Source organism: Carlito syrichta, unplaced genomic scaffold (genome assembly GCF_000164805.1).
Source record: "Carlito syrichta isolate Samal-C Ts95f unplaced genomic scaffold, Tarsius_syrichta-2.0.1 Scaffold315154, whole genome shotgun sequence".
Classification (NCBI taxonomy): domain Eukaryota; kingdom Metazoa; phylum Chordata; class Mammalia; order Primates; family Tarsiidae; genus Carlito; species Carlito syrichta.
In genome coordinates, this window is record NW_007259250.1 from 125,779 (window position 1) to 139,386 (window position 13,608).

A 13,608-nucleotide genomic window follows, 5' to 3' on the forward strand; every position below is an offset into this window, starting at 1 on the left:
TGCTAGAATCACTTTGTGATAGGCAGGAGAGTCAAAGAAAATGGAGGAGGCACAGTTGAGAGAACGTCATACTACACATTGCTACTGTAATTGAATTCAACTTCAAAGAGTAATACATAGATAACATCTCTTAAAATGTGTATACATTTTTTTGGCAAACCCCATATTTAAAGAGGTTTACTCTGAGCCAAGTAAAAGTAACCATAGCTTGGGGTACAGTTTCAGGAAGTCGTAAAATCACATGCCTAAGGGTTAGTGACACAGAAGTTTACGGCAAAGACATAAATCAATACATGAAAAGTATACACTGGTTGTTCAGCCCAGAAAGGCAGGACAGCTCCAAGTGGGGAGTTCACAGGTCACAGGTGGACTCAAGGATTTTCTGATTGTCAATTGGTTTCAAGAGTTAAACTGTAAATCAGTAGGAAAAAAATGCTTGCATTAAGATAAAGGGAGGTTATTCAAGCCAAGGTTCTTGTTATGTAGATGAAGCCTCTAAATAGCAAGCTTCAAGTAGTAACAATCTTAAAAAGTGTCAGACTCTTTCTAGGGAAGGAAATTCTCTACAGATGCAAGTTTTCCCAAGAGATGACTTGCTAGGCCATTCCAAAATATGTCAAATAAATATATATTTTGGGTAAAATATTTCTAATCCCTGCTGTCTGTCATGTAATGTTAAACCAGTATCAGGTTAGAATTTGGTATCTCATATCCACAGAATCTGTTTCATCAGTCTTCCATTTTCTATTTTAATGTTAATTCTAGTCAGTTATACCTAAACTCCTGAGGGGAAGTGTATAGCAAGGCCTGTCCAGTCTCCTCTCCAATCATAACATAATGTTTAGTTTTCAAGTTTTCTTTGGCCCAGAGGGGATCTGTTCAGTTGGTTGAGGGGCTTAAAATGTTTTTGGTTTACCGAATCAACCCTGCTGCCACCCTGATTTTGGATTTTAGCCTCCACAATTGTAAAAGGATAAGTTATTCTGAGGCACTCAGTTTTTGGTACTTTGTTATGGCAACCCTAGGAGGCCACCACACACCCCAAATATCCCTGCCTCCTCACTCCCACCTGCACCCATAATTCTCTCTTGATTCCCTGTCCTCAGAAACCAGCACCAATCCCAAGCCACTCTGAAGAGCCTTCTGGTCACCCTTATCTCAGTAATTTCTGACTCTTCACACGTGGTCATTTTTTAAAAATGGCCTTAAATTACCTAGATCCTTCACCTCCTTTCATAAATCTTTTTTCAAATATCCCTGATGTATCCCTGATGTATTTGTAGGAGCCTCCCAGAGACAAAGAGCTCACTCCTTTACAAAGCAGTCTATCCCACTATTTTCAGCCCTAATTGCTAGGAAGTTCTTCTTTTATTGAGCTGAAGTCTACCTGCTGATCTCAATCTAACCCTCTTAAACTATGATGATTAAGACTTCTCCTTTTCATGTAGGTCAATCTTACAGATTTTGAAGACAAATGCCAAATTTTTCTAGGTTGCCTCTGTTTCTGACTAAACGTCCCTATTCCTTCCACCGCCCTTGTGATAATGTCCATAGCTCTCACCATCTCAGTTCTGTCCTCTGAACACACTGAGATTCACCTGTGGTTCTCCCAACCCATGGTTCTTGGGAAATAATAATACACCTTCTCTGACAGGGGGCCTAACAATAGAATGACCTCAGGGAAAAAAATGGTTTTCCCAGGATTATCCTAGTTTCAAACTGAAAATGTCATGTTGTGGGAGACCCCTCAGTCCCAACCAGCTCAGACAACTGTAGTTTATTATCTCCTTTACTGTGACAATGTAATTATGCACTTAAAATCACTTTAGTTTAAGAATCGCAGCATTGACTCACCAAACGCTTACGTACAGAAGTTTTCTTGTTAAAAAAATAATCATTAATTGGTCAGTGTGTTGTTTTTCTGTCTTAATAACCACAGTAAATGAGAGAGCAATCTCAGGGCCTCATTTCTGACTTGATGTGAACCTGCATTTGACAAATGCCCATCGATTTAGGAAGATGTAACTTTAATATTGATGTAAAAGGCCTTCACTGACTTCATTCCATCATTCCCTGAATATGAGCTACATGTGAGATGCTAGGGAAATAAAGGTGAAAGAAACCAAGGCCCCAACCATGTAGGACTCACTCAAGGCTCATAGAAGCACAGACACTTTTATAAAAGTGTGCAAATCTACGTCCGTCTTTATCTGCTGTTTTGGGAACAACACATGAGAAAGAAAAAAAGTCAAGAGACACATGAGAGAGAGAGAGAAACAAACTTCCTTCAGCTGCCTTCCCTTGAACACTAGGTATCTCCTCTATGCAGCTCAAGCAGGAGTCAACTTAAGAGCAAACACTTTGACATTCCCAGGTCTCTCGTACACATCCACAATGTGCTGTGATGTAGAGGAAGAAGAGGTTGGGTGAGGATAGAATGTGAGTGGTAGGAGGCCTGGATTGGTCCCCCATTCAACTGGGCTGTGAGCTATGCTGGGGACCAGGTGAAAATGCAGAGGTGGAAAAGGAACGGGACAAGGAAAGGAGGTCTGGGAAAGAGGAGAAGGAGGCCCCAAGTAGGTCTGGCAGAGTCCTTCTCAACCGTGATTCCTGCCAAAGCTTGGGGCTCCTGAGTCCTAGGTTAAGCACCCACTCACCACACTGGACTATTCTTTTTTTTTTTTTTTTTGATTGGAGTCTCACTCTGTCGCCCAGACTGGAGTGCAGTGGCCGCTCCCAGCCACCGCAGACTTGCCTGCTGGGCTCCGGTGATCCTTCCACCTCAGCCTTCTGAGTAGCCGGAATTACAGGCATGCGCTACCACACCCGGCTGATTTTTTTATTTACTATAGAGATGAGGTCTCGCTGCCCAGGTGGGTCTCGAACCCGCGGGCTCAGGCAATCCACTCACCTCAGCCTCCCAAAGGTGCGGGATTACAGGCTGAGCCACCAAACCCGGCTTGGACTATTCTTAAAAAGCAATAATAATACCCTAATGATAGTCAGGAGAGACATCATCAAACAATTCAAAAAACAACAGATGCTGGAGAGGATGCAGGAAAAAGGGAACCCTGCTACACTGTTGGTGGGAGTGTTAACTGGTACAGCCTCTGTGGAAAACAGTGTGGCGATTCCCACAAGATCTAAAAATAGACCTTCCATATGACCCAGCAATCCCCCTTCTGAGAATATATTTGAAGGAACTCAAATCACTCTATGAAAAAGATACCTGCACACACATATTTATTGCAGCATTATTAACAATAGCAAAAACATGCAGCCAACCATACTGCCCATCGAAAGTGGACTGGGTAAAAAAAGTGGTACATGAACACAATGGAATATTAAGCAGCCATAAAGAAGGACAAAAGTATGAATTTTGCAGCAACTCGGATGGATTTAGAGTCAATCAAACTCAGTGATCTATCCCAGAAACAAAGAACTGAGTTCCACATATTCTCATTCATAAGCAGACCCTGAACAATTATCATGATACTATAAGAAAGGGATTGGCAGTAATGAGAAACTGCCAGGGGTGGAGGGGCATACTTCATCAATAAGCATTCCTCATCTCAAACCAGACAAAGTGGGGACCAAAGTGAGGCCCAAATTTTATCTGTACAATGACCGTTTGTATACCGAATCCTGAATTGTATCCCACATCTTTAAAATAAAATAATTTTTTTAAAAAAGAGACACTTTTTAAAAAGCCAAATAACCCCAGACCTGGGACTTCAAAGGGGATATCAAGATTTGGGGGCTGCTCTGCCTTGCTGTTTGGTGCCTTTTGGTTAGGAACTTGATTGAACTGAGTGGCCGGTCAGCTGAGGGGAGGAAGAGGCTTTCTTTGTTTGGAAGGGAATTCATCTGCAGCTGAGAAGTCCAGGCTCATGATGCCTGTGCTTACACTCCACCCAGAACAGGCAAATCCATAGGAAGAGCAGACTAGTGCTTACCAGGGGATGGTGGAAGGGACCGGGGAGTGATTACTTGATGGGTTCAGGTTGGTTTTAGGGGTTATGACAAAGCTTTGAAACAAGAGAGAGCTGACACTTGCACAACACTGTAAATACACTAAGTATCACTGATATGTATGTATTGTATGTTATGCAAATTTCATCTCAGTATAAAAAAAGAATCACTAGCCCCAAAAGTGCTGAGTACTGAGGACACCAAAGATGCATGGCCACAGCAGACTGTTCTTTACCTGAAACAGAAGCAGCCTCTCACCCAAGGAAATGCTACCTACCATTTTGGCCCCGTGACCTCCCAACACACCCAGTAGACTCCTGCCTTCCCACTCCACACAGATGCCTTATACCATGTATGAGCTAAGCTCCAAGCCTCTCCCACAAAGAACTGGCTCCCTAATAAAAATAAGTCAGATACCATCTGACTGCTCTGATGACAAGGTTTTTCTCATGAAGCAAAACAAGAGAAACCCTGGAGTCATGGATTCCCACGCAGAGCCTCACTGGATCCTAGATCATCACTGTCAGTGAGAATATCAAACTCACTGCTTCTCACGCTCCTCAGAGGAGCAGCACATTTTCTGTGCTTATTTACATACACCTCATGTCCTATGACTTATTGCACCACTTCATTGTGCGCTCAGGAAATCCAGGAAAACTTCTGGCTCCTTGGCAGAGCTGCTCTGCAGATAGCCCCAGGGATGATCTGCCACCTGGCTAACAGGAAAACTGTTGGGAAAGATGGTTCTCGAGAGAGCAGCTGTTTTAACAGTTTCCCTAGATGAGCAAGATTGGACAGCTGGAGAAGAGAAATCACACATGTATTTAAACTTAGTAAGGGCAGGCTACCACCTTCAATAGGGAGGACAGGCAGTAGCCAGCAAGGCCTGATCCCACCTCATTGGAGCGTACAATGAAGTGGTGCAACAAGTCATAGGACATGAGGTGTATGTAAATAAGCACAGAAAATGTGCTGCTCCTCTGAGGAGCGTGAGAAGCAGTGAGTTTGTTGTTCTCACTGGAGGAAAAGGTGTCCCACAGGGGCAGATACCCTCATCATGCCATGAGAGAGATGTGGGGGAGGGGGAAGGAGTAACTGGGTCCATTTTATCTCGGCATCCTGGGAGCTGCTTCCGAACAAATGCCCCATAAGTATTTGATATATAAATGGGTGAGCGAGTAAATTAATGAATGGATAGATGGATATTCTAATCATGACTCATGAAAGACCAGTTATGTAAAAGATATATTATTCTAGGACCCAGGAGTTCTCTAAGAGGGGCCCACCTGATGCTGTGATACCATTGTTCCATTACCATGGATTAAAGAATAAAAGGTCATAAATTAAAGCCACATCCCCAGGACTGAGGACAATCATGAAACAGTATGCCATCTTTGGGTCTGTCAGCGTGTTAGTTGCCTTGGGCTGCTATAACAAAGTACCACACACTAGGCAGCTTAAAACAACAGGAAGCTATTCTCTCACAGCTCTGAAGGACAGAAGTTCAAAACCAAGGTGTCTGCAGGGCCATGCTCTTTCTAAAGGCTCTAGAATAGAATCATTCCTTGCCTCTGCCCAGCTTCTGATGGTTACCAGCAATCCTTGGCTTGTAACCCCAGCACTCCAATCTCTATGTCCCTCATTGCATGGTATTCTCCCTGTGTACCTCTGTGTCTCAGTTTTCTCTTCTAAAGGGCACCAGTCACTGCATTTAGGGCTCACCTCAATCCAGTATGACCTCATCTTGACTGATTATATCTGTAAAGACCTCATTTCTAAGTCAAGTCACATCTGAGGTTCTGGATGGACATGAATTCTGGGGGACACTACTCAGGCCAGTGCAATTACTCAAGGTGAGCCCTGAAAAAAAACCGACTGAGAGAAAACCACCGATGTTTCTGAACTGAGCTGCTTCTGTAAAGGAAGAAATGGGCTTCTTGTTGAGCAGTTGAAACCAGGCCCACTGTATGAGAGGAGATAGGAGGGTCATCTGTGGTTTCCCATGTGACCTGCCTTGGGATGCCTTGGCATTCTCACTGCTGGACAACTAGAGGTTTAACCCCAAGCAAGTCATACCCAGAGGACAGAAAACAAAACCAGGACAAGGTTAATAGGGATGAGAAGACATGAAGTATCTTCTCTCACATCTACCCACCATCCATGGGTCCTGGTGACTTCAGTCAGGAATCAGCCATAGAACAAAATGGCCAAACCTAGGGCAGTGCAAGAAGGAAGCAGGAGAAAGTGGGGAAGATAAAATGTGCTGAGGACCTGCCACATGTGGGTACTCCACAAACAAGAGTCTCACTTCGTTTTTACCACGTCTACAGGTCAGACATGGACGAGCTGCTGAAAAACTGAAATATAAACAAGAGCAGCCCCCCTCAGCATTCTAGAGGAGTAGCAGATTTCTTCTCACAGAGCTTATGGCTTTGAAGGACAAGGAACCAACTAGACAGCATGGGAGAAGGTCTCTATCGAAAAAAACAAGACATCGCACTCACTATTCCCAAGTCAGAAGCCCAAGAGACAGGAAGTCAGAGGAAGACGGACACTGGAAAAGGGAAATGGAAGGAAGGTCTATGGAGGGAGGACACAGTCGTAGCAACATGGCAGCAGGCTAGTCTGAAAAGGAAGGCAGCTAGCAATGGATGCCCTTTGCTGGGATGACAGGGATCCTTAGGAAGAGAAATGCTGATTGTCAAGTCTGCAGATTTCATTTGCATGTAGTAAAGCCCTATGTTACTCCTTCTGCAATAGTCTGTCATGCAAATCAGCATCAGTGGAGATTCCAGTTCTAGAATCTAGAATCACTGACAAGAAAGGGCTAAGGTAGCCAAGAGCATAGCTGAGAGAAGGTCCATGAAGTGGGAAGTGTAGGTGCCCAGGCCACCCCAGCCATCCCAGAAACACTCAACATTTCCCACAGGACTGTTAGCAAGTCACACCTAGAGAACAGAAAACAAAGCCGGGACTGTGTTAATGTGGATGAGAAGAAATGAGGAATCTTCTCTTGCATCCACCTACCATCTCACAAGCAGGACTGTGATGAGAATTTGAGCTATTGTATTTGGGTATTTTGATGGAAGTATGACCCCAGAAGTTGAAGGACTTAGCTGTACCCTTGCACACTCCTAGATGATGATGGCATTACCTCCATTCTATAGATGAGGAAAGCAAAGCATAGAGCATTTTCACAAGTTGCCTGAGACCACAGTTGCTGAGGAGAAGTGGAATTTGAAGCCAGATCTAAACTAAGCTGAAGTTCAAGCTCTTTCTGTCCACCAGGATTCTCCCAAAAGGGACATGAATCCCTCTCCTTTTTAAGGCTCTGGCAAGTAGAGGGGCTGCAACTGGTACTCGGCAACTCCAAGGAGCTCTTCTATGCTCATCAAAAAGATGCTCATAGCATCACCATTAGCAAAAGGGGGCCTAGAATGACAGGAACAGTGGCCACTTCATGCTCCCCATCTAATTCCTGTCTTTTCAAGAACCCAGACCTTGGATTTGACCCAGGGACCCTCATGGTGAGCAGTCCGGGGGTCTGTGGGCAGGAAGACTTGTGTTCTCCTTCAGCACAGAGGAGCTGTCAAAGGGATGATCAATTCCTTGGCACAAGAGATCATTCAAACTAGTGGCCCAACTTGGTAAAGGGCAGTGAAAGGAAGCAAAGCAAATAGATGTACGTACAAAGTCTTTGTACCTGTGATGATTCAACAGAGCAAACAGCCCACCCTTTCCCCAATGTATACATCTTGATGAGAGGAGGTTAGCTGGCTGAAATGCTATCATAGTTCAGAGTGACAGATGGTGGACTGACAATTAAAATAGCTTTTCAACAATTATGAACTAATAAACATGAACTGGGAGAGTGCATGTATGAGAGAGGAAGGAGACTCTGCATTTCAGCTGATCCTGGCCAACCCAAAGGAGTGATTCTTGGGCATTGCCCTTTGACGGCTCCTCTGTGCCAAAGGAGAACACAGTCTTTCTGTCCACAGACCTCCAGACGGCTCACCACAAGGGTCTTTGGGTCAAATCCAAGAACCCTGGATACCGTGCAGGAAGATGAGGTGGGAGGAGTGACAACTTCCCCCAGAGAGGCCAAGGTCACACATTCATAACAGAAACTGCTGAGCAGCACCAGGGGCTGAAGTACCACCATCACTCTACCTTGAAGGTCACCTCCCAGGGAGCTGGACTCCAATCCTGTTGCCCAGTGAGGCATTCATGTACAAAGCTCACTGGTTCCCTTTTAGAACACAGGCAGCAGGCATTACAGTGTTGTTTGCAACAGCAAAGTCCCTGAAAACCACCAAGGCCATGATCTTGAAGTCAGTTAGCATATAGGTCTTTACCTGAATATTTCATTTTTTTTTTTTTTTTGAGTTGGAGTTTCACTCTGTCGCCCAGACTGGAGTGCAGTGGCCACTCCCGGCCACTGCAGCCTCGACCTGCTGGGCTCCGGCGATCCTTCCGCCTCAGCCTTCCGAGTAGCCGGAATAACAGGCGCGCGCTACCATGCCCAGCTGATTTTTTGATTTATTGTAGAGATAAGGTCTCGCTGCCCAGGCGGGTCTCGAACCCGCCAGCTCAGGCAATCCACTCACCTCAGCCTCCCAAAGGTGCGGGATTACAGGCTGAGCCACCGAGCCCGGCTGAATATTTCATTATTAAAGCTCTATCTTCAGAAGCTCTCCCCAGGTTCTGATAAGCATAGATATTTAGTCCAAAATAGCAAGTCCTTTCAAACACGAGGAAGAAGACTTTCTTTTACTTTTTCTTTTTTTACAAATAGTGATAAAATTATTTTTATTTTTAATTGTGTTAAAATAATCATAAAACTTACCATCTTGACCATTTAAGAAAAAAATTTAGAATCAGGGGGCACGCGTGCATGTTTGTTACATGGACATATTGTGTGGCGGTGGGGGCTGGGTCTCAGATGAACTATTCTCCAGAATATTGTACTCCATAGGTAATTTCTAAACCCTAACCCTTATTGGTATCCCCACTGTCTATCATTTCCATCTTTGTGGTCAGTTACCTGCCACGTGTAAATGAGACCATGCAGTGCTTGGTTTTCTGCTCAATCATCTTTAAGTGTGTAGCTCAATAGCATTAAGTACATTTGCACTGTTGTGCAACCATCACCACCACCTATCTGCAGAACTTTTCCATCCTGCAAAACTGAAACTGTACCCATACAGCAACAACTTTCTTTTACTTTTCTTGCTTTTACTTTTGAGCTTTAAAAATCCTGTTAATAGAACATGGTATATGGTAATTCACTTTCTAGCTCAAAAATTTCTGGAAACATTATTCATGAAGTCTTAAAAAGCACCAGCACCGTCCTCCACCCCCACCAGTGAGTCACAGGAAGATAGCAAGGAATGGAAGGAACACAACAAAGAGATACAGAAACAAAGGTAAGTGAATTTTTCATAAAGAAGAGGTCCAGGAAGCACAGATTCAGGGAAGCTGCACTTAGAACTCAGGGTCATCTTGGGTTAGGACAGCCGAGTCTATTGGGTCATCCCTGGCTTTGACCTCATTAGCTCTTACAAAGGACTCTCCCTAGCACCAGGGCAATGAACAAGGCTCATTTTGGGCCCCTGTGCCACCCTGATCTTAGATACAACTCCCACCAGGTGGCATGCATGAACAGCCACTCAACTCTGAGCAGACTGCTAAGTACCTTCTAGAAGAAAAATGGCCCTCAATATTTAGGGATTGGAAAATAGAAGCATCCTGAGTCCATACTTGAAATCGAATTTCACAATGTAACTCTGTCTCCGTGAGTGTTTAAAGGACCTCCAAGATCTCTTTTCAAACTCATGCACACCAAAAATAACTTCCCAGGGAAATATTTATTTCATGAGACTCTCACAGGCTGCCCTTTGCCCTTAACCAACAACAGATGAATTCCTACCTGCAGAAAGAAACCAAGGCTCTGCTTTTCAAAGCAAGCAGACCAAATCTGTGCTGAGCATAATGGGAGAGCAAGGCTCTTTGTCTGGCATAAAGCGGGACTGAAGACATCTGTGCCCACAGACATCCTGTGCTGGGGTTCAAACCCAGCAGGCCCAGGATGCAGGGGCTGAACCAGTGGCTGCAATTCCAGTGCTAACCAGTCACGGAAGAGTCCCAAATCCCAAATCAGGCAGGGCTGAGAATGTGGAAACACTTTTCTACATCTATCTTGAAACCATGCACATTCTTTGTACCAGCAACGCTACTTGTCCTAATCTAATTTCAGGAAATAATCATAGACACACAGACACAAAACAATGACAGAGAAACAAGAATGTGTACTTGTTTATAGAATCTAGTTCCTGGAAACAACTGAACTTTCAACTACATGAGGCAGATTAAAAACATGGGATTTTGTCTGGGGACCAGGGTAGAAAGCTTCCATGAGACAAGTAATCTCTAATGGCTTTAATGACATGAAAAATATTTTTGCAATTTAGTAAGTACAAAGAAACAGAAACAAAAAAATCTGTCTGGTGTGAGGAGAAGCAGGTAGGTAGATAGATCTGTTTTTCTCACCAGTATGGGGTTTGTGTTTTAAGAGTCTGTGGTTAGCAAATGCAAGATCATAGATAGTATGAGATTGGGTTGGCAAAGCAAGATCACAAATACTAAGGAACTGAGAGAAAAACAATACAATCACCTTAAATATGCTTTTAAAACACAAACAAACAAAACTGGGGGCAAGGACAACTATAGAAATAGTATCAGCTCTAGCACCCTGCTCCCTGACAGGACCTGGTAGTTCCACAGGTAGCCAGACTTGTACCTCTCACTGGGCAAGAGTGGGCAGGATAGGGGTGGGGTGGGGGGGATAAGCCATCTCCCAAGGCCTGACTGTGGGTGGACAGGAACACAAGAGTTCCCACAGGCCCCCATGAGGTCTACAGGGATGTTCTCAGGGCTGGCTACCTTCCCTGGAGATGCCTGGCTAGGGGAAAGAGGCTGTTGCCTACAGGCTTTGTATGACACAAGCTTGTAATCCCTGAAAGGCCAGACAGAGCAGCCACAAGCCAGAGCAGGTCAGTCTGAAAAGAGCAGACACTGCCAAGAACCAGGTGGCATATATGGATCCAAGCCCCCTTTTTTTACACCCAAATATCATCATGTAAAATCAAGGTGGGCAGAATACAACCTAATCAAGCAATTGTTTACCCCAAGACAGAGGCATCCAGTGATACTATTTAAACATAAAACGTCTATGTCAATGGTTGAGTTTTAAATGAATTTCTACCACCTCCTATCTCTTCCATCACTACCCAGTGTAGTGGGATCTGTCAATGACAAAGAAATGTGATCCCCCAAATTCTTATATAGTGTTCTGCTCACTTCTGAGGATACTACATCATCTTAAAATCACAGTAGGCAAAAGCACACTTGGCAAGGGACTTCAATACCCCAGCTGTCCACTGTGCTTCTGAGTGGGATTATGAGAAATTTTTATTTGCTTTTTGGGGGGCTCACCTATATTTTCAAAATATTCTACAATCGGCATTTTTTTTTCACATGAGAAAATGATTGCTTGGTTTATTTTTTTATTTTTTGAGTTGGAGTCTCACTCTGTCACCCAGACTGGAGTGCAGTGGCCGCTCCCGGCCACCACAGCCTTGACCTGCTGGGCTCCAGTGATCCTTCTGCCTCAGCCTTCCAATTAGCTGGAACTACAGGGGTGCACTTACCACGCCCGGCTAATTTTTTGATTTATTGTAGAGATGAGGTCTCACCAAGTTGCTCAGGCAGGTCTCGAACCCGCGGGCTCAGGTGATCCACTCACCTCAGCCTCCCAAAGTGCTGGGATTACAGGCTGAGCCACTGAGCCTGGCACTTGGTTTATTTTATTTGCCTTGTCTAGGCATCTGTTTTCCACTGGCACTCCTACCCTGCAGGAAGTACAGGAGGGCAACTCACCTGGCAATGGGCAGCCTAGGATCTCCATTCTCATACAGATGCTGCTGTTATTAAACCAGGGCTGCAGGTTTATGCGAATGTAGTGGGCCACCATGGGAACAGGCAGCTCATTGAGAACAGGGCTCTCCTTTTCACTGTTTCCTTCAAATATCTATTTATGCCCAAGGGGGGAAAAGGAAAATCTTTTAGAGCTTGTTTATCGAGGTTTAAAAGAATAGATCATCCATTCATTCATTCATCAAGATCTTATTGGGAAAAACTTCATGTGTGCTGGGCGCTGAAGAGAAAAGAGAAATAAATCAGGCCTGGATCCTGCCCTCAGGAAGCCTCCACCTAGTAGGTGCTGGGAGGGTGGTAATTATATATTGTAGAAAAGATATATCAGTGTCATGGCAAACGGATAGCCAGAGAGTTTCAGGATTTCAGGAAAAGGAGAGGACCAGGTGAAGCTTTGAGAAAAAGGTGCTGTTTGAGCTGGCATTGAAGGAAATCTACTTGGATCTGTAGGGATGAGAAAGTTTCTAGAGAGAAGGAATAGCAACGGTTGTCGAAGTCCAAAGATAGAATTCAAAGGCAGAAGAGCAGCTGGGTTGCTTCAGCCAGAACACAGGACTGTGAGCAGGGTAAGAATGAGAAAGAACTTTGAAAAGAGAGGCTAACTGTTAGAGTGTGTAAGACATTGGATACCATGCTAAGAATATGCACTTGAGAATCTGAGGAAGAGAGTGACAAGATCAGAACTGACTACACTGAAGCTAATCATGAAGTTAAAAGATCAAAGTCAAGAAAGGAAATAGGAAACTACAAATAGCTGCAAGGGGCCCTAGTGTGCCCTATGTACATATCCTCCAGAGCTCACTTGCAATTATGTAGGAGGCTGCATCCCAGTAGCATTTTATTGGAGTACATAAAGGCTGAGTTTTACATTAGTACTAAATGTGGGCCATTTGCTGCTGAGCTTCAGGGCATGGGAACGGGGTCAATGTCCACTTGACTCTCATGGTTGGTTAAAGCTGACACAGAATCCACAGAATCAACAGACCTCCAAGGGACTGGTCATACGCTCCTCTTTGCAAAACCCTACACAGCCAGGCACCAAAGGCAGGGTTAGAGGGAAGAAGAGACTCATCATGTCTCCAGATATGTTCTTAACAGTGACCCATGTATGGCTGTCATTGCTCACCAAGACCTTGTAGGACATCACCCAGTCACTCCTATGAGAAAACAAACCATCATTGGGACTACACACTTTAAAATGTTTACCTCATCCATGAAGAAGTGCAGAGGTGAGGAGAGCAGGTGCCAGAGGCCAACAGCACTGGGCCAAACCCTGGCTCCATAACATTCACCAGCTGTGTGACCTTGGCCAGTTACTATTTAATCATCCATATAATGCCACTATGCCACTATTTAATCATCCATATAATGGGAATCATAAAAGTGCCAGCATTAGAGAATTAATGCAGGCCTCAAATGGCTTAACACCCTTTAAACACTCAGGATAATGACTAACTACCACTAAGCACTACCTGTTTTTTGTTTTTTGTTTTTTCAGTTGGAGTCTCACTCTGTCACCCAGACTGGAGTGCAGTGGCCGCTCCCGGCCACCGCAGCCTCGACCTGCTGGGCTCCGGTGATCCTTCCGCCTCAGCCTTCCGAGTAGCCGGAATTACAGGGGCGCGCTACCACGTCCGG

At 44.6% G+C, this 13,608-nt stretch overlaps 1 protein-coding gene across 1 annotated transcript in view; it reads right to left on the reverse strand.

Annotated features, from left to right (window-relative positions):
• The window catches only part of LOC103274985 (inactive carboxypeptidase-like protein X2), a 125,166-nt gene that overhangs the window by 30,014 nt on the left and 81,544 nt on the right, over nucleotides 1-13,608 (reverse strand). The window contains 2 exon segments of the mRNA XM_021706112.1: nucleotides 11,914-12,065; nucleotides 13,044-13,127. Of these exon segments, the coding sequence (XP_021561787.1) occupies nucleotides 11,914-12,065; nucleotides 13,044-13,127 (236 nt within the window).